This window comes from Salmo salar, chromosome ssa14 (assembly GCF_905237065.1).
Source record: "Salmo salar chromosome ssa14, Ssal_v3.1, whole genome shotgun sequence".
Taxonomy (NCBI): domain Eukaryota; kingdom Metazoa; phylum Chordata; class Actinopteri; order Salmoniformes; family Salmonidae; genus Salmo; species Salmo salar.
The window spans coordinates 1853839-1873548 of NC_059455.1; the positions used below are offsets into that span (position 1 = coordinate 1853839).

The 19710-nt window shown below is 43.1% G+C and overlaps 1 protein-coding gene across 1 annotated transcript in view; it reads left to right on the forward strand.

Moving 5' to 3' along the window:
• Positions 1-13850: 13850 nt before the first annotated feature.
• kcnq3 (potassium voltage-gated channel, KQT-like subfamily, member 3) overlaps positions 13851-19710 on the forward strand; it is a 170884-nt gene continuing 165024 nt past the window's right edge. Inside the window, exons 1-2 of the mRNA XM_045693793.1 lie at positions 13851-14112; positions 14620-14983. Coding sequence (XP_045549749.1) covers positions 14679-14983 — 305 coding nt within the window. The 5' untranslated portion in view covers positions 13851-14112; positions 14620-14678. The remainder of the gene's footprint in view (positions 14113-14619; positions 14984-19710) is intronic.

Below are 19710 nucleotides of genomic sequence, written 5' to 3' on the forward strand. Positions count from 1 at the left end.
TGACAGTGCATGTCAGAGCAAAAACCAAGCCATGAGGTTGAAGGAATTGTGCGTAGAGCTCAGAGAGAGGATTGTGTCGAGGCGGAGATCTGGGAAAGGGTACCAAAACATGTCTGCAGCATTGAAGGTCCCCAAGAACACAGTTGCCTCCATCATTCTTAAATGGAAGAAGTTTGTAACCACCAAAACTCTTCCAAGAGCTCGCCGCCTGGCCAAGCTCTGACAGAGCTCCAGAGTTCCTCTGTGGAGATGGGAGAACCTTCCAGAAGGACAAACATCACTGCAGCACTCCACCAATCAGGCCTTTATGGTAGAGTGGCCAGATGGAATCCACTCCTCAGTAAAAGGCACATGACAGCCCGCTTGGAGTTTACCAAAAGGCACCTAAAGGCCTCTCAGACCATGAGAAACAAGATTTTCTGGTCTGATGAAACCAAGACTGAACTCTTTGGCCTGAATGCCAAGCATCACGTCTGGAGGAAACCTGGCAACATCCCTACGGTGAAGAATTGTGGTGTCAGCATCAAGCTGTGTGATGCTTTTCAGCGGCAGGGACTGGGAGACTAGTCAGGAAAGGGAAAGATGAATGGAGCAAAGTACAGAAAGATCCTTGATGAAAACCTGCTCCAGAGTGAAGGTTCACCTTCCAACAGGACAACAACCCTTAGCACACAGCCAAGACAACACAGGAGTGGCTTCTGGACAAGTCTCTGAATGTCCTTGAGTGGCCGAGCCAGAGCCCGGACTTGAACCCGATCTAACTTCTGTGCATCGACACTCCCCATCCAACCTGACAGCGCTTGAGAGGATCTACAGAGAAGAGTGGGAGAAACTCCCCAAATACAGGTGTGCCAAGCTTGTAGCATCATACCCAAGAAGACTCAAGGCTGTAATCGCTGCCAAAGGTGCTTCAACAAAGTACTGAGTAAAGGGTCTGAATACTTATGTAAATGGGATTTTTACTTTTTTTTTTAATGTCTAAAAACCTGTTCTTGCTTTGTCATTATGGGTTATTGTGTGTAGATTGATTTTGAAAAAAAACATTATCAATTTTAGAATAAGGCTGTAACGTAACAAAATGTGGAAAAAGTCAAGGGGTCTAAATACTTTCTGAATGCACTGTAGCTAAATCCACTAAAGAGGAACAATGGGTACATATTGAAGATCCGCATGCTCTTAACCAGAATCTTTTCACGTGTCTATTTTCAAAGGATAAAGCTAAGAACATTAACAACTTCATAGTTAACAACACTATAACAATATGGAAGAAAATCAAACGTATTCTATAAGAAGCAATATCACTCCCTAAAAACACAACCGTATAGAACGATCCTTGGATAGCTTTTCAGAATTCACCGATAAATTGGTCCACATGGAAAACTAAAGATATAGTAACCGTAAATTACATGGTAATAGTCAATACATTTATTTCCATGACAGAATGAAATTGAAATTTTGGACTGACCAATGTAGATATTTTCCAATACATGCAACGTAAAAGTTTCTTATCAAGAATTTTCGATTTGAAATCTTTTGGACATCAGAGCAATCTTGAGGGAATCCTATTTGAGTCAGAAAAATACATTCAAATGATAGGTAAGATATACAAAACCTTGCAGAGAGCCTATCCAGCTGAGATTCTTTTAGAAAAATATAAACTATTGGAACCAAGACTTAAGAACTGATATTGGCACAAGATGGAAGGAATGTTGGAACTTAACTAACAAAATTACAGTTAATGAAAATGTATGCTTAATCCAGTATAAACTGATGTATAGAATTGTATTACACGAGACAAAATTCACAACTTCTACAGCACAAACGGCAGAGTCATGTCTTAATTGTAAAACTAACAATGGGAATCAAATCAAATCAAATTGTATTGGCCACATACACATGGTTAGCAGATGTTATTGTGAGTGTAGCGAAATGCTTGTGCTTCTAGTTCAGACAGTGCAGCAATATCTAACATGTAATCTAACAATTCCACAACAACTACCTAATACTCACAAATCTAAGTAAAGGAATGGAATAAGAATGGCAGAGAGGCATAGGCAAGATGAGATGAGTAATGCAAGATATGTAAACATTATTAAAGTGTCATTATTAAAGTGACCAATGATTTCAAGTCTATATGAAGGCAGCAGACTCTCTGTGTTAGTGCCTGTATGGCCTTGAGATATAAGCTGTTTTTCAGTCTCTCGGTCCCAGCTTTGATAAACCTGTACTGACCTCGCCTTCTGGATGGTAGCAGGATGAACAGTCTCGAGTGAGCCATGTTTCCCTGAAACAAAGAACGTTACAGTCTCTGATGTCTCTCTGGAAGGCAACCCTTGCTCGGATTTCGTCTACCTTGTTGTGAAGAGACTGAACATTGGCGAGTAGTATGCTCGGGAGCGGAACGCGATGTGCCCGTCTACGGAGCCTGACCAGAAGACCGCTCCGTCTGCCCTTTCTGCGGTGCCGTGGTTTTGGGTCGCCGGCTGGGATCTGATCCTGGGTGGTGGGCCAAACAGAGGATCCGCTCACATCAACACTATCATCCCAGTCACCCTGGACCCACTCCATTTCATATTCCGCCCCAGCAGATCCACGGATGAAGCGATCTCTATTACACTCCACACTGCCGTTTCCTACCTAGACAAAAGGAACACCTATGTGAAAATTCTGCTCATTGACTACAGCTTAGAGTTCAACACCATAGTGCCCTCCAATCTCATCACCAAACCAAGGACCCTGGGATTAAACACCTCCCTCTGCTACTGGATCCTGGACTTCCTGACAGGCCGCCCTCCCAGGTGGTGAGGGTAGGCAACAACACAGCCGCCACCCTGACCCTCAACACAGATGCCTCTCAGGGATGTGTGCTTAGTCCACTCCTGTACTCCCTGTTCACACACGACTCCAACACCATCATTAAGTTTGCAGACAACATGACGGTAGTAGGCCTGATCTCCGACGACAATCAGACGGCCTACAGCGAGGAGGTCAGATACCTGGCAGTGTGATGCCAGGATAACAACCTCTCCCTCAACGTCAGCAAGGCAAAGGAGCTGATCATGGACTACAGGAAACGGAGGGACAAACACGCCCCCATCCACATCGACGGGCCTGTATTGGAGCAGTTTGAGTTCCTCTGTGTCCACATCACTAAGGAATTATCATGGTCCACACACACCAACACAGTCGTGAAGAGGGTACAACATCGCATCTTCCTCCTCAGGAGGCTGAAAAGATTTGGCATGGGTCCTCAGATCCTCAAAACGTTTCTACAGCTGCACCATTGAGAGCGTCTTGACTGGCTGCATCACCACTTCGTGTGGCAACTGCTTGGCATCTGAACTAATGGCACTTCAGAGGGTAGTGGGTATGGCCCAGAACATCACTGGGGCCGAGCTCCATGCCATCCAGGATCTCTATACCAGACGGTGTCAGAGGAAGGGCCTAAAAATTGTCAGATTACAGCCACCCAAGTCATTGACTGTTCTCTCTGCTACCGCACGGCAAGCGGTACCGATGCACCAAGTCTGGAACCGAACAGGACCCTGAACAGCTTCTACCCCCAATCCATAAGACTGCAATATAGTTACAGCACAAAGCTCTCTTGTTGTTAAAGTGTAAGGGACAAATAAAAATGTACATAATCGTTACCTGGAGGTGAATGGGGGAGGTTCATGGTTTTTCAATTTCAGTCAAGGGTAGGGTTTTGTATTTTTTTTAATCTAGTCCAGGGGAGGGTCATGTAATTGATGAAATGTTTATATTTCTCAGCGTTTTAGAGTTAGTTGCTTATTGGGCTATAAATATTGATGTGTGCCTGATGCCGCCCCTCATCTCTGATTCTCTGCTGGGCGCACAATATCAATTGCGCCTATAGGCTATTTAATGCGATCTCAATCAAATGATCCAAAGCATATAGGCTATAGGCTACGAAGTACATGCTCGGAGAAGCATAGAGCAAAGTTATATTTCTAGGATAGCTGCTGGGATGGTGTAAATAAAACTAGGCTGCACTGCAGACTGTAATGAATATTCCAACACTGAGCCCCAGCCTGCTCTGCTCTTCCTGATCAAAACGTTTTTGTGTGCGGCTTAACCAATGGCTGTGATGAGTAGGGTTATGGTGGCAGTTCAGGAGGAGAGTTAAAGGTTTCCTCTGAATATTTTGCTGTTGATTATGCCTAGTCCTATCTTGCACGCGGACTAGCCTATAGCCTTTGTTCTGTTCAGTTAGAGAAGGAGAGCGCGAAGATTAAAGGGAGGACTGGAGGGCAAATTTGTTAGCTTGCTACTACTATAATAGATTGTATTTAAAACAATATGTTTCTTGCCCATTATGTAGGCCTATTTAACAGAGTTATTGACCTCACAATAAGCCAGAATCGAGAAACTTACATTGTGGTGCTGAAACTTGAAGCAGCAGCCCTGGCACAATCAATCAGAAATGGACAGCTCATGCACTCTAAAAATATCTTCAAATTGAAACTTTGGGGGAACCTCTAAAAAAGAAACTTTAACGGTTCCTTGAATCACCCCAATATTCATTATTATTATTAGTCAGCATAACAACAATAACACAATATTTTAGTTGTTAGTGTTTATTATGATTTTAGTGGCAAAGGTGAATTCAAAAATGTAAATATAGCTCCAAGTCCAATATCCTCTGGCGTGTTAATGTGTTGATATCCTTAGTATCCATAGCCATAATGATTTTTCAATGCATGGTGATCAAACAGGTTTCCAGTTATATTCATCAGCGGTGTAGGGAGGGTGAAGTCTCTGAATACAAGCATTCTAATTATACAGGTAATTAACAAAACGTGCACACGGCAGTATTCATTCATACCTTGGTTTTTGTGGTAAATGTGGATTAAAAAATGTTTTTCATACACATACCTTGTGCATAATGTAGAGACCTCTGGGATCTTCGTTTAAGAGGTCAGGGAGGAGGAAGATGACTGCTGTGACTGAGTTCTATAACGTTTTAGAGAAACCATTTTTTTTTTTTTACATGTAATCTGCATAACATTATGCGACAAACCAATACCAATTGTACATACATTTGTGTGCCTCCTCGTCAGAATACCTGCAGACACAGAAACACACAAATAGGTGGCCAGTTCAGTCATCTGCGCCCAATGCAGCAATTGCCTTCTACATATTCAAACCTCTTTGTTGATGGACATCCATTGAATTGTGTCCATTTTCTATTTTAGAAAGAATTTTAAAAGGGAGAAAGTGCCAAACACAGTAATTTGCACAAATATGAAAAGATAGGTGGTTTCATCATAAAACAATATCAATTTAGATTATACAAGGGAGATACCTTACCTTAAATTGAGGAGATCTTTAAAAAAATCCATTAAGTGCCTGCACCTGCTGTTTTCTCAAATTCAAATCCACATTTTTCAGTTGGGCAGTTAGGTTCCTGCAAGAACCCCCAAGAACTAAGGAGGTTCCTCGATAAACCCAACCTCTTATGGAGCTCTTGGAAGAACCTTATGGAGACATTTTTCAGTGCCAAGAACTCTAAGGTTCTTTGAAGAACTGTGAGGATCTTAGAAGAATCCTTGTTGAACCCATCATTTTTTTTGCGTGTAGCCAACTGATGCAGCACAAATGTGCAACATTGTAGCCCACACGTCAGACAAGAAATGTGTGCTGTTATTGTAGAGCCAATATAGCCTACAATGGCCATGATCTGTTTTTGATTTATGATTGAATACGTGTTATGCTAAATTATTATGGACTTACTGTGCATTTTCAGTTCATCTGCATTTGCTTTGCATGTAGACAGTCTCTTCCATGAAGCTGCATCGCCTGATAACATGTCGCTTTACACAAAAAGGATCAATCAAACACATTTGATGTGTCATAGTGGTCTCTGACTTGTGGTCAGACTCGCTCAGGTGGACTTAAACGTACAAATTTTTTCAATGTGTTGATTTACAGGGTCAGCCATAGCAGTACGGCGCCACTGGAGAAAAGTATGGTTAAGTGCCTTGCTCAAGGGCACATCGACCAATTTTTCACATTCTCTATGCAGCTGGAGAGAGTGTATCTCCTACCACATGAAATATGTTGGATTAGAGCATTCAAATATTGTTGTTAATAGAAATACTGAATGTCTATATAAGGCTATGGCTGAATCAATGTCTCTAAGAATAAATGTCTCTAATCATGTGACTTCTCAGTCTGAACTCCAGACTTGGCTCGGTTGAACCCATTCTGTTTCTACAGTTTTAGAAGCTGAGTGGTGAGTAAAATAATAAGTAAACTCTTTCCTTTCATGAAGACAGAACAAGAGGTGTCAAATGTCTTGATTGAGGAAGTGTCACACGGGGCTATTGCAGCTTTCGACAAGCAGAACCTGTGTTGAACTCTGCACCCAAATCCCCACTGCCTACAGCTTACAGATGGTAGGCAATTAAGGTCACAGTTATGAAAACTTAGGACACTAAAGAGGCCTTTCTACTGACCCTGAAAAACACCAAAAGAAAGATGCCCAGGGTCCCTGCTCATCTGCGTGAACGTGCCTCAGGCATGCTGCAAGGAGGCATGAGGACTGCAGATGTGGCCAGGGCAATAAATTACAATGTCCGTACTGTGAGAGGCCTAAGACAGCGCTACAGGGAGACAGTGCAGACAGCTGATCGTCCTCGCAGTGGCAGACCACGTGTAACAACACCTGCACAGGATCGGTACATCCGAACATCACGCCTGCGGGACAGGCACAGGATGGCAACAACAACTGCCCGAGTTACACCAGGAACGCACAGTCCCTCCATCAGTGCTCAGACTGTCCACAATAGGCTGACAGAGGCTGGACTGAGGGCTTGTAGGCCTGTTGTAAGGCAGGTCCTCACAAGACATCACCGGTTTTTTGGGCCACATGTCAGCGTAAACATAATTCAGGTTCATCATGTTAAGTTTGTACGTTGCAATTTTGTTTGTTTCCTTGAATATTTATGCAGATTGCATCATTCTAATATAATATTAATAACATTAACATTGCTGAGTATATAAAGTAGTAACTATTCCAAATTTGGGATATGCATAGGCTCTTGAGGAGCTAAGACACCTCTATTAGCCTCATTGTAGCTAGAAAACTGTCAGTGTTCAACTTTAACATGTGATGACAATACAACAGAACAGATTAACAGGAATGACATTTACTCTAATGGGTGGCCCAAAAAAGATTGAGCTGAAAGTCAAGCCCCTATAAAGTGCACCTCCACTCCAGGGTTCTTCCAGGAACCTGCTGCTACTTTGAACCATTAAAGGTTCCTCAAAGAACCCCTCAACTAACCGAAGGTGCAAATATGAACTATTGACTAGCAATGGTTGCCTGAGGAACTCCAGAGTTTCTTGAGTCACCACTAATTATAATAGTGTAGACTGCTATCCATAGACTTGTCTGTCCATTCCTCCACCCACCATGCACTCTTTAAATAGTGAAGGGCTACTTTTTATTAAAGATAATGGCAAAAAGCACAGGCCTGTTCCTTCTTAACTTAAGTATTTGAAGAAAATAAAACGGATCTGACTATATAAAGTGATCTATAACAGTGCTTTATATAAAGTGATCTATAACAGAGCCACTTAGTTATCACTTTTGTCTTATGGCAAGGTGCTTCATCATGCTGGAAAAGGCATTGTTCGTCACCAAACTGTTCCTGGATGGTTGGGAGAAGTTGCTCTCGGAGGATGTGTTGGTACCATTCTTTATTCATGGCTGTGTTCTTTGGCAAAATTGTGAGTGAGCCCACTCCCTTGGCTGAGAAGCAACCCCACACATGAATGGTCTCAGAATGCTTTACTATTGGCATGACACAGGACTGATGGTAGCGCTCACCTTGTCTTCTCCAGACAAGCTTTTTTCCGGATGTCCCAAACAATCGGAAAGGGGATTCATCAGAGAAAATGACTTTACCCCAGTCCTCAGCAGTCCAATCCTGTACCTTTTGCAGAATATCAGTCTGTCCCTGATGTTTTTACTGGAGAAAAGTGGCTTCTTTGCCGCCCTTCTTGACACCAGGCCATCCTCCAAAAGTCTTCGCCTCACTGTGTGCAGATGCACTCACACCTGCCTGCTGCCATTCCTGAGCAAGCTCTGTACTGGTGGTTCCCCGATCCCGCAGCTGAATCAACTTTAGGAGACGGTCCTGGCGCTTGCTGGACTTTCTTGGGTGCCCTGAAGCCTTCTTCACAACAATTGAACCGCTCTCCTTGAAGTTCTTGATGGTCCGATAAATGGTTGATTTAGGTGCAATATCCTTGCCTGTGAAGCCCTTTTTGTGCAAAGCAATGATGACGGCACGTGTTTCCTTGCAGGTAACTGTGTTTGACAGAGGAAGAACAATGATTCCAAGCACCACCCTCCTTTTGAAGCTTCCAGTCTGTTATTCGAACTCAATCAGCATGACAGAGTGATCTCCAGCCTTGTCCTCGTCAAAACTCACACCTGTGTTAACGAGAGAATCACTGACATGATGTCAGCTGGTCCTTTTGTGGCAGGGCTGAAATGCAGTGGAAATGTTTTGGGGGATTCAGTTCATTTGCATGGCAAAGAGGGACTTTGCAATTAATTGCATTTCATCTGATCACTCTTCATAACATTTTGGAGTATTTGCAAATTGCCATCATACAAACTGAGGCAGCAGACTTTGTGAAAATTTATATTTGTGTCATTCTCAAAACTTTTGGCCATGACTGTACACTATATATCTACCTCAATTACCTCATACCCCAAGCACATCGACTCAGTACTGGTAGCCTGTGTATATAGCCAAGTTATCTTTACTCATTGTGTACTTATTCCTTGTGTTGTAATTGTTCTATTAAGTAAGCATTTCACTGTTAGTCTATACCTTTTGTTTACAAAGCATGTGACAAATATAAATACAATGTGAAGCCCCAGTCCAACAATTTCTAACTGAACAGTGACACCTACTGGTATATGAGGGGTAATGTACTTCAGTAATAACCAGCCTACCATGTTACATGCTGCCAAGACCGGACACGTCGCCTGTGCATTGCAAAATAAATGTACACATGTTATTCAATCATTGCACCCACACTGCTCATGAGCATCTGTGTGGCCAGGTGCTAAAATAGAAATTGGTTCTATTTGTGACGCTCAATGCGCTGCAAGTTTGGCCTCTCCCATCTCCTCATTGGTTTTTAGGAGCATATATCCACGTGGGTGATTGAAAGATGAACTTAGGTCCACAATCGTCGGTTGCGGCAATACACCTAAAGTTGGTTGCCAACCACCATATAAAGTCCAAAATAATAATAATAAGCCTTAAGGAAGGAGGAGAGATGACTAGAAACTAATATTTCAACCTGCATGTCCTGATCGTGTCTGGTGTGTGTGGGCAAAATCAATGTGCGCACGTCGGTGGTCAGCATGCAAGACTATGTTTTTATAAATGTATTTTTTATTTCACCTTTATTTAACCAGGTAGGCAAGTTGAGAACAAGTTCTCATTTACCAACTGCGACCTGGCCAAGATAAAGCAAAGCAGTGTGACAAAAACAACAACACAGAGTTACACATGGAGTAAACAAACATACAGTCAATAATACAGTAGAAAAACAAGTCTATATACAATGTGTGCAAATGAGGTGAGATACGGGAGGTAAGGCAATAAATAGGCCATGGTGGCGAAGTAAATACAATATAGCAATTAAAACACTGGAATGGTAGATGTGCAGTAGATGAATGTGCAAAGTAGAAATACTGGGGTGCAAAGGAGCAAAATAAATAAATACAGTAGGGGAGGAGGTAGTTGTTTGGGCTATTTACAGATGGGCTATGTACAGGTGCAGTTGTCTGTGAGCTGCTCTGACAGCTGGTGCTTAAAGCTAGTGAGGGAGATAAGTGTCTCCAGTTTCAGTGATTTTTGTAGTTCGTTCCAGTCATTGGCAGCAGAGAACTGGAAGGAGAGGCGGCCAAAGGGGAATTGGCTTTGGGGGTGACCAGTGAGATATATCTGCTGGAGCGCGTGCTACGGATGGGTGCTGCTATGGTGACCAGCGAGCTGAGATAAGGCGGGGCTTTACCTAGCAGGGTCTTGTAGATGACCTGGAACCAGTGGGTTTGGCGACGAGTATTAAGAGATGGCCTGCCAACGAGAGTGTACAGGTCGCAATGGTGGGTAGTATATGGGGCTTTGGTAACAAAACGGATGGCACTGTGATAGACTGCATCCAATTTGTTGAGTAGAGTGTTGAAGGCTATTTTGTAAATGACATCGCTGAACTCGAGGATCGGTAGGATGGTCAGTTTTACAAGGGTAGGTTTGGCCGCATGAGTGAGGATGCTTTGTTGCGAAATAGGAAGCCAATTCTAGATATAATTTTGGATTGGAGATGTTTGATGTGAGTCTGGAAGGAGAGTTTACAGTCTAACCAGACACCTAGGTATTTGTAGTAATCCACATATTCTAAGTCAGAACCGTCCAGAGTGGTGATGCTGGATGGGCGAGCAGCGATTGGTTGAAGAGCATGCATTTAGTTTTACTTGTATTTAAGAGCAGTTGGAGGCCACAGAAGGAGAGTTGTATGGCATTGAAGCTCGTCTGGAGGGTAGTTAACACAGTATCCAAAGAAGGGCCAGAAGTATACAGAATTGTGTCGTCTGTGGATCATTTACATTTTAGTCATTTAGCAGACGCTCTTATCCAGAGCGACTTACAGTGGTGAATGCATACATTTCATACATTTATTTCTCCGTACTGGTCCCCCGTGGGAATCGAACCCACAACCCTGGCGTTGCAAACACCATGCTCTACCAACTGAGCCACACGGGACCGGATCAGAGACTCACCAGCAGCAAGAGTGACATCATTGATGTATACAGAGAAGAGAGTCGACCCAAGAACTGAACCCTGTGGCACCCCCATAGAGACTGCCAGAGGCCCGGACAACAGGCCCTCCGATTTGACACACTGAACTCTATCAGAGAAGTAGTTGGTGAACCAGGCGAAGCAATCAATTGAGAAACCAAGGCTGTTGAGTCTGCCGATAAGGATGTTGTGATTGACAGAGTCGAAAGCCTTAGCCAGGTCGATGAATACGGCTGCACAGTATTGTTTCTTATCGATCGCAGTTATGAAATAGTTTAGGACCTTGAACGTTGCTGAGGTGCACCCATGACCAGCCCCGAAACCAGTTTGCATAGCGGAGAAGGTACGGTGGGATTCGAAATGGTCGGTAACCTGTTTGTTAACTTGGCTTTCGAAGACCTTAGAAAGTCAGGGTAGGATAGATATAGGTCTGTAGCAGTTTGGGTCAAGATTGTCCCCCCCTTTGAAGAGGGGGATGACCGCAGCTGCTTTCCAATCTTTGGGAATCTCAGACGACATGAGAGGTTGAACAGGCTAGTAATAGGGGTTGCAACAATTTCGGCAGATCATTTTAGAACTAAAGGGTCTAGATTGTTTAGCCCGACTGATTTGTGGGGGTCCTTTTTTTTGCAGCTCTTTCAGAAAATCAGCTAACTGGATATGGGAGAAGGAGAAATGGGGGAGGCTTGGGCGAGTTGCTGTGGGGGGTGCAGTGCTGTTGACCGTGGTAGGGGTGGCCAGGTGGAAAGCATGGCCAGCCGTAGAAAAATACTTATTGAAATTCTCAATTATAGTGGATTTATCGGTGGTAACAATGTTTCCTATCCTCAGTGCAGTGGTCAGCTGGGAGGAGGTGCTCTTATTCTCCATGGACTTTACAGTGTCCCAGAACTTTTTTGAGTTTGTGTTGCAGGAAGGAAATGTCTGCCTTGGCTTTCCTAACTGCCTGTGTATATTGGTTCCTAACTTCTCTGAAAAGTTGCATATCACAGGGGCTGTTCGATGCTAATGCAGAATATCACAGGATGTTTTTGTGCTGGTCAAGGGCAGTTAGGTCTGGAGAGAACCAAGGGCTATATCTGTTCCTGGTTCTAAATTTCTTGAATGGGGCATGCTTATTTAAGATGGTGAGGAAGGCGTTTAAAAAAAATAACCAGGCATCCTCTACTGACGGGATGAGGTCAATATCCTTCCAGGATACCCGGGCCAGGTCGATTAGAAAGGCCTGCTCGCTGAAGTGTTTTAGGGAGCATTTGACAGTGATGAGGGGAGGTCGTTTGACCGCAGACCCATTACGGATGCAGGCAATGAGGCAGTGATCGGTGAGATCTTGGTTGAAAACAGCAGAGGTGTATTTAGAGGGAAAGTTGGTCAGGATGATATCTATGAGGGTGCCTGTGTTTACGGCTTTGGGGTTGTACCTGGTAGGTTCATTGATAATTTGTGTGAGATTGAGGGCATCAAGCTTAGATTGTAGGATGGCCAGGGTGTTAAGCATGTCCCAGTTTACTTCACCTAGCAGCACGAGCTCTGAAGATAGATGGGGGGCAATCAGTTCACATATGGTGTCCAGGGCACAGCTGAGGGCAGAGGGTGGTCTATAGCAAGCGGCAACGGTGAGAGACTTGTTTCTAGAAAGGTGGATTTTTAAAAGTAGAAGTTCAAATTGTTTGGGTACAGACCTGGATAGTAGAACAGAACTCTGCAGGCTATCTCTGCAGTAGATTGCAACACCGCCCCCTTTGGCCGTTCTATCTTGTCTGAAAATGTTGTTGTTAGGGACGGAGATTTTAGGGGTTTTGGTGGTCTTCCTAAGCCAGGATTCAGACACGGCTAGGACATCCGGGTTGGCAGAGTGTGCTAAAGCAGTGAATAAAACAAACTTGGGGAGGAGGCTTCTAATGTTAACATGCATGAAACCAAGGCTTTTACGGTTACAGAAGTCATCAAAAGAGAGCGCCTGGGGAAAAGGAGTGGAGCTAGGCACTGCATGGCCTGGATTAACCTCTACATCACCAGAGGATCAGAGGAGGAGTAGGATACGGGTACGGCTAAAAGCTATAAGGGCTGGCCGTCTAGGACGTCCGGAACAGAGAGTAAAAGGAGCAGGTTTCTGGGGGCGATAAAATAGATTCAAGGCATAATGTACAGACAAAGGTATGGTAGGATGTGAATACAGTGGAGGTAAACCTAGGCATTGAGTGATGATGAGAGAGATATTGTGCCCTGCTTAGCTTTGTTGATTCAGCTGAGCTATCATGTCAACACATTTAGACATTGATCAGCTTCCATAGTCATTTGCATAGACTACCTCAACTAAAATGTCTAATCAAATATAGAATTCCACTTAATTTCAATTACCCAATACATGAATCGGATTAAAAATATCTTTAATGTTTCCATGTGGAATTCTCAACGCAATTTCAAGGTATATATAGTTCTGAAGATTATGGTGAAATTAGATTGATGTAACAACCTGTTAGTCAGATGTAGTCAATGTATTTAAATGGAAAATGTACCCTAATTGCAATGTTTACAATGCTGGTTGAAATGAGAAGAAAACAGTACTTTTTTTTCAAATCCAATGTATTTTCCACGTTGATTACACCTACGTTGATTACCTTGAAAACCACTGTATGCCCAGTGGGTGTTACAAATCCTATTTGCGCCCACTGACGTCCATATATTTTTTTGTATTACTTCAAAAGCCTATCAAATTCCTAATTATAATTTGCTTTGCTTATCACGAACAATTAACACAATATAAAAGTAAAAAATAGGCAGAGCCGAATCTAATTTGATAATCATGTAAAATGTACATAATTGTGCGGACGTGCAAAAGCGTTCGGAGATCCGATGTCAGCAATGCATCACCTTGCTCCAGAAGTATCCTGTGCTGTAGTACCTAGATTGAAGATGTCCATTTTCGACGTCGGTTCTGGCTAGCCTGACGTCTCACACTAAATTATACCGCTGCTCTATACTTGAAGAAACTGACGTCCGTGGGCGTGGCGTAGCAGGTAGTCTGGGTAGCCAGGCAACTTGTTTTCGCGACTGGAAGAAAAAGGAATCTTTCCTTAGTATCGTTGGGCTTCAATTTCCGTGTCGACTCCTTTCTCCTCCTTCACGCAAGACATCTCATCCATACCCCACCTCTCATCACAGCGTTGGTTTTATCGGGAGCGGCAGGTGTAGACTGGAAGGAGGAAGCCTCGACATAAATCATGCTTTGTCGGGAGCAGTCGGCTTTGGAGCACGGGTAGGCTACGGGTCAACTCCCTGTGGACGTCTCGTCCCTCATGGATAATTTAGCCAGTGTTGTGAGCTCGCCTAGCCTATGTTTTTCTATCAGTTATTTTCACATTTTAGCGATGGAAATACAAGGTGTAGTAGCCTATTAACTGTTGACAGTCTGTTAAGGGTTATGAAATAACATGCCATGCAATTGTTGCTCGAATGTTTCCATTCATAGCTACATTATTGTTTCATCACTAGGCATTAATAACCTACGCTGGCACGCTTCCTAATTGATAGCCTTGTCTGCAAACACAACACCCAATTGAATAAGCTATTGCAAAGAGTATTCACTGATGCATTGTCAAGTGTGCAAAGTACACACACACACACACACACACACATATATATGTATATATATATACACACCCTTTATGTTCTCTCCAGTCAGACTGAGGAGCACCTCCCTTTATGAAGGGGACCAGATCCTTAAATGACCCTTTGCTGAAGTCATCTTGATTTATTCCCTCAGATCATGACATGCGGCTTACCAGATCTCCATAAGCGCGGTGCCAAGGATCACGAGTGAACATGGGGATCAGGTCCAGAAATGTTGCTAACGGTTCAGAGGAGCAGAGGGACAAAAAGACATCAGCCCTGCCCGTGGACTTGGACCAAGAGGCTGGGGTGGACAAAGATGGAGCTCTCTTGTTGGTGGCTCCGGGTCGGGAAGATTTCAAAAGGAGCACGCAGGGTTTTGGACTGTTGGCCAAGACGCCCCTGGGGTACACGCGACCCGTTAAGCGGAATAACATCAGGAAGCGGAGAATTCAAACCCTTATTTATGATGCCCTGGAGAGACCGAGAGGATGGGCGCTACTGTACCACGCGTTTGTGTAAGTAACCAAAATATCTGTGTGAAGTCTGTTTTACTCCCACACATACGTAACTTGTTCCCTTTGTTCTACAGTATTTCAATTTGAAACATTTGCTGAGAAAAGTCTGGCAGAATACTGGATAGAAAGAAAAAAAGCACACATGGCTCACACCTTGGAAAATAATCCAATGTCAAGTCAATTTTATTAATTTTAATATCCAAACCGTTTATGTAAAAATTATTGCCCTAAGATAAAAAAATTGAGGTAGACAGCATTATATGCTCAGAGCACACATCTCAAGTGTCTCACTTATCAGTCTCGCCCAAGTAATTTGAGTATAAGTAGTCCACCATTTCTAAGACTTAGCGCTCACAATTTAATACAATTTTTTTTAAGCCAGCCCTTTTGTAATTGAGCAAAATGTATGGTTTTGCTTTCATGTGTTTTTCCATGTCACAACTCTATTCACAGATGAGTAACTGTGTGTATGTAAATCTGGTAATCCTTTAATTTAGATTAATTGGAGAAGTGGTAGTTTTTAAGTCAATGAAAGACGTTTGTTTCACCAGAGGACAACAAAATAACACCTAAAGGGGATGTATGCCCCAAACCAAACCCAAAAGCAAATTGATCTCAAATGAAATGGTGACCAGTCTAGGGCAGGGATGGGCAACTTTGATGGGGTGGGGGCCACAAAGAATTGGAACTCATCATGAGGTGCCGCAGTGGCTCGTGGGTCAGCGTATATCCACATCAGTCCATGCCCCCACCTTGTGAGCAAAACATTTTAGTGGACCCCCTCGTGAAAGCGAAGATACTTTAAAAAAACGTTTTAAAGTTAATTTCCTGCATTTCTGCACATTTTACCATGGTGCATATAGTGACCATTTTTCTGTTTTAAAGCACGTTTTCTGCAATTCTAAACATTTTGCTATGGAGCGGAGAGAAACATTAGCAGTTTTACAGCTAATTTCATGCAATTCTACACATTTAGCAATAAAATGGAGGCAAATGATGCTCAATAGGCTCCACCCTGGTCGGTAATTCAACCATGCTTACTACAATTTTAGATAGCTGGCCGCTAAACATTTAGTTGACATAGGCTAACTGAGTGACTGCTGATGCGCAACCACATTTTCAAAATTGCACCTTGTGTATTCTATTATTCTAACTCTCAACAGTAAGTTGAGACCCAGACTGAGTACCCAATTTGTGTGAAATTGGTCCGTGGGCCTACAAAAGGGGGTCCGGGTTCCACCAGTTGCCCATCCCTGGTCTAGGGAATTGACTCTCATGACCATTCTTGATCTTAGCCTAATGCTGTAACTCAGTAACAGATTGCACACGTCTGTCTGTCTGACCTGTCTGTCAAATCAAACTTTATTTGCCACCTCTGTCGAATACAACCTTACTGTGAAATGCTTACTTACAAGCCCTTAATCAACAGTGCAGTTCAAGAAGAGTTAAGAAAATATTTACCAAATAAAGTAAAGGATAATGAAAAGTAACACAATAACAAGGCTATATACATAGGGTACCGAGTCGGTGTGCGGGGGTACAGGTTAGTTGAGGTAATTTCTACATGTAGGTAGGGGTGAAGTGGCTATGCATAGATAATAAACAGCGAGTAGCAGCAGTGTAAAAAACAAATGGAGGGGGGGGGGTGTCAATGTAAATAATCTGGTGGCCATTTGTTTAATTGTTCAGCAGTCTTATGGCTTGGGGGTAGAAGCTGTTAAGGAGCCTTTTGGTCCTAGACTTGGCGCTCTGGTACTGCTTGCCGTGCGGTAGTAGAGAAAACAATCTATGACTTGGGTGAATGGAGTCTTTGACAATTTTTTAGGGCTTTCCTCTGACACCGCCTACTATAGAGGTCCTGGATGGCAGGAAGCTTGGCACCAGTGATGTACTGGGCCGAACGCACTACCCTCTGTAGCGCCTTACGGTCAGATGCCGAGCAGTTACCATACCTGTCCTTGAGGATCAGCGTAGCAGACGTGTTGTTGCCTACCCTTACCACCTGGGGGTGACCCGTCAGGAAGTCCAGGATCTAGTTGCAGAGGGAGGTGTTTAGTCCCAGGGTCCTTAGCTTATTGATGAGCTTTGAGGGCACTATGGCGGTGAATGCTGAACAGCATTCTCACATAGGTGTTCCTTTTGTCCAGGTGGGAAAGGACAGTGTGGAGTGCGATTGAGATTGTGTGATCTGTTGGGGCGGTGTGCAAATTGTAGTGGGTCTAGGGTATCTGAGAGGATCCTGTTGATGTGAGCCATGACCAGCCTTTCAAAGCACTTCATGGCTACCGACGTGAGTGCTACGGGGCAGTAATCATTTAGGCAGGTTACCTTCGCTTCCTTGGGCACAAAGGACTATGGTGGTCTGCTTGAAACATGTAGATATTACAGACTCGGTCAGGGAGAGGTTGAAAATATCAGTGAAGACACTTGCCAGTTGGTCCACGCATGCTTTGAGTACACGTCCTGGTAATCCGTCTGGCCCCGCGGTTTTGTAAATGTTGACCTGTGTAAAGGTCTTGCTCACATCGTCTACTGAGAGTGTTATCACACAGTCGTCCAGAACAGCTGGTGCTCTCATGCATGCTTCAGTGTTGCTTGCCTCAAAGCGAACATAAAAGGCATTTAGCTCATCTGGTTGGCTCGCGTCACTGGGCAGCTCACGGCTGGGTTTCCCTTTGTAGTCCGTAATAGTATTCAAGCTCTGCCACATCCGACGAGCATCAGAGACAGTTTAGTAGGATCCGATCTTTATCCTGTATTGACGCTTTGCTTGTTTGATGGTTTGTCTGAGGACACAGAAGGATTTTTTTTAGAAGCATCCGGATTAGTATCCCGCTCCTTGAAAGCGGCAATTCTAGCTCAGTGCAGATGTTTCCTGAAATCCAATTTATTGATCTAGTCACTGGTGCTTCCTGCTTAAATATTTGCTTGTAATCTGGAATCAGGAGGATAGAATTATGATCAGATTTGCCAAATGGAGGGCGAGGGAGATCATTTGCAGTGCTTGACTTGGGCAGGAGCTCACCGGAGAGGAGTACCGGCACCTCAAATGTTCTACTGCTTGTGCTCCTGTTCCTCTTATAGAATATTAGCTCAAAAGTATTGTGGAGCTCCTGCACCTCAGTATAAACGGTACCTGCAGCTATTCCAGTGCAAGTCAAGCACTGCACGTTTGTGCCTAGGTGAGAACTATATGTGTGGTCCATTGCAGGGTCACATTTATATATGTGTGTTAGGCTCAGGACTGCATCTATTAGGGTCCTATGTGGTAGCATCAGGAGAAGAGGTTGAACTATTATGATTTTTCGACGCCGATACCGATTATTGGAGGACCCAAAAAAGCTGATACCGATAAATCGGCCGATTTAATAAATAATAATAATAAAAAAACGTAATTTTTTCTACATTTTATTTATTTTTGATTTTTAAATTATTTTTTGTAATAATGACAATTACAACAATACTGAATGAACACTTATTTTAACTTAATATAATACATCAATAAAATCAATTTAGCCTCAAATAAATAATGAAACATGTTCAATTTTGTTTAAATAATGCAAAAACACAGTGTTGGAAAAGAAAGTAAAAGTGCAATATGTGCCATGTAAAAAAGCTAACGTTTATGTTCCTTGCTCAGAACATGAGAACGTATGAAAGCTGGTGGTTCCTTTTAACATGAGTCTTCAATATTCCCAGGTAAGAAGTTTTAGGTTGTAGTTATTATAGGAATTATAGGACTATTTCTCTCTATACCATTTGTATTTCATATACCTTTGACTATTGGATGTTCTTATAGGCACTTTAGTATTGCCAGTGTAACAGTATAGCTTCCGTCCCTCTCCTCGCCCCTACCTGGGCTCGAACCAGGAACACATCGACAACAGCCACCTTCGAAGCATCGTTACCCATCACTCCACAAAAGCCGCGGCCCTTGCAGAGCAAGGGGAACAACTACTCCAAGTCTCAGAGCGTGTGACATCACCGATTGAAACGCTATTAGCGTGCACCCCGCTAACTTGCTAGCCATTTCACATCGGTTACACCAGCCTAATCTCGGGAGTTGATAGGCTTGAAGTCATAAACAGCTCAATGCTTGAAGAATTGCGAAGAGCTGCTGGCAAACGCACGAAAGTGAATGCTTATGAGCCTGCTGCTGCCTACCATCGCTCAGTCAGACTGCTCTATCAAATATCAAATCATAGACTTAATTATAACATAATAACACACAGAAATACGAGCCTTTGGTCATTAATATGGTCGAATCCGGAAACTATAATTTCGAAAACAAAACTTTTATTCTTTCAGTGAAATACGGAACCGTTCCGTATTTTAACTAACGGGTGGCATCCCTAAGTCTAAATATTGCTGTTACATTGTACAACCTTCAATGTTATGTCATAATTATGTACAATTCTGGCAAATGAATTACGGTCTTTGTTAGGAATACATGGACTTCACACGGTTCGCAATGAGCCAGGCGGCCCAAGCTGCTGCATATACCCTGACTGCTTGCACGGAATGCAAGAGAAGTGACACAATTTCCCTAGTTATAAGAAATTCATGTTAGCACGCAATATTAACTAAATATGCAGGTTTAAAAATTAGAGGTCGACCGATTATGATTTTTCAACGCTGGTACCGATACCGATTATTGGAGGACCAAAAAAGCCGATACAGATTAATCGGACGATTTTTATTATTTTATTTGTAATAATGACAATTAC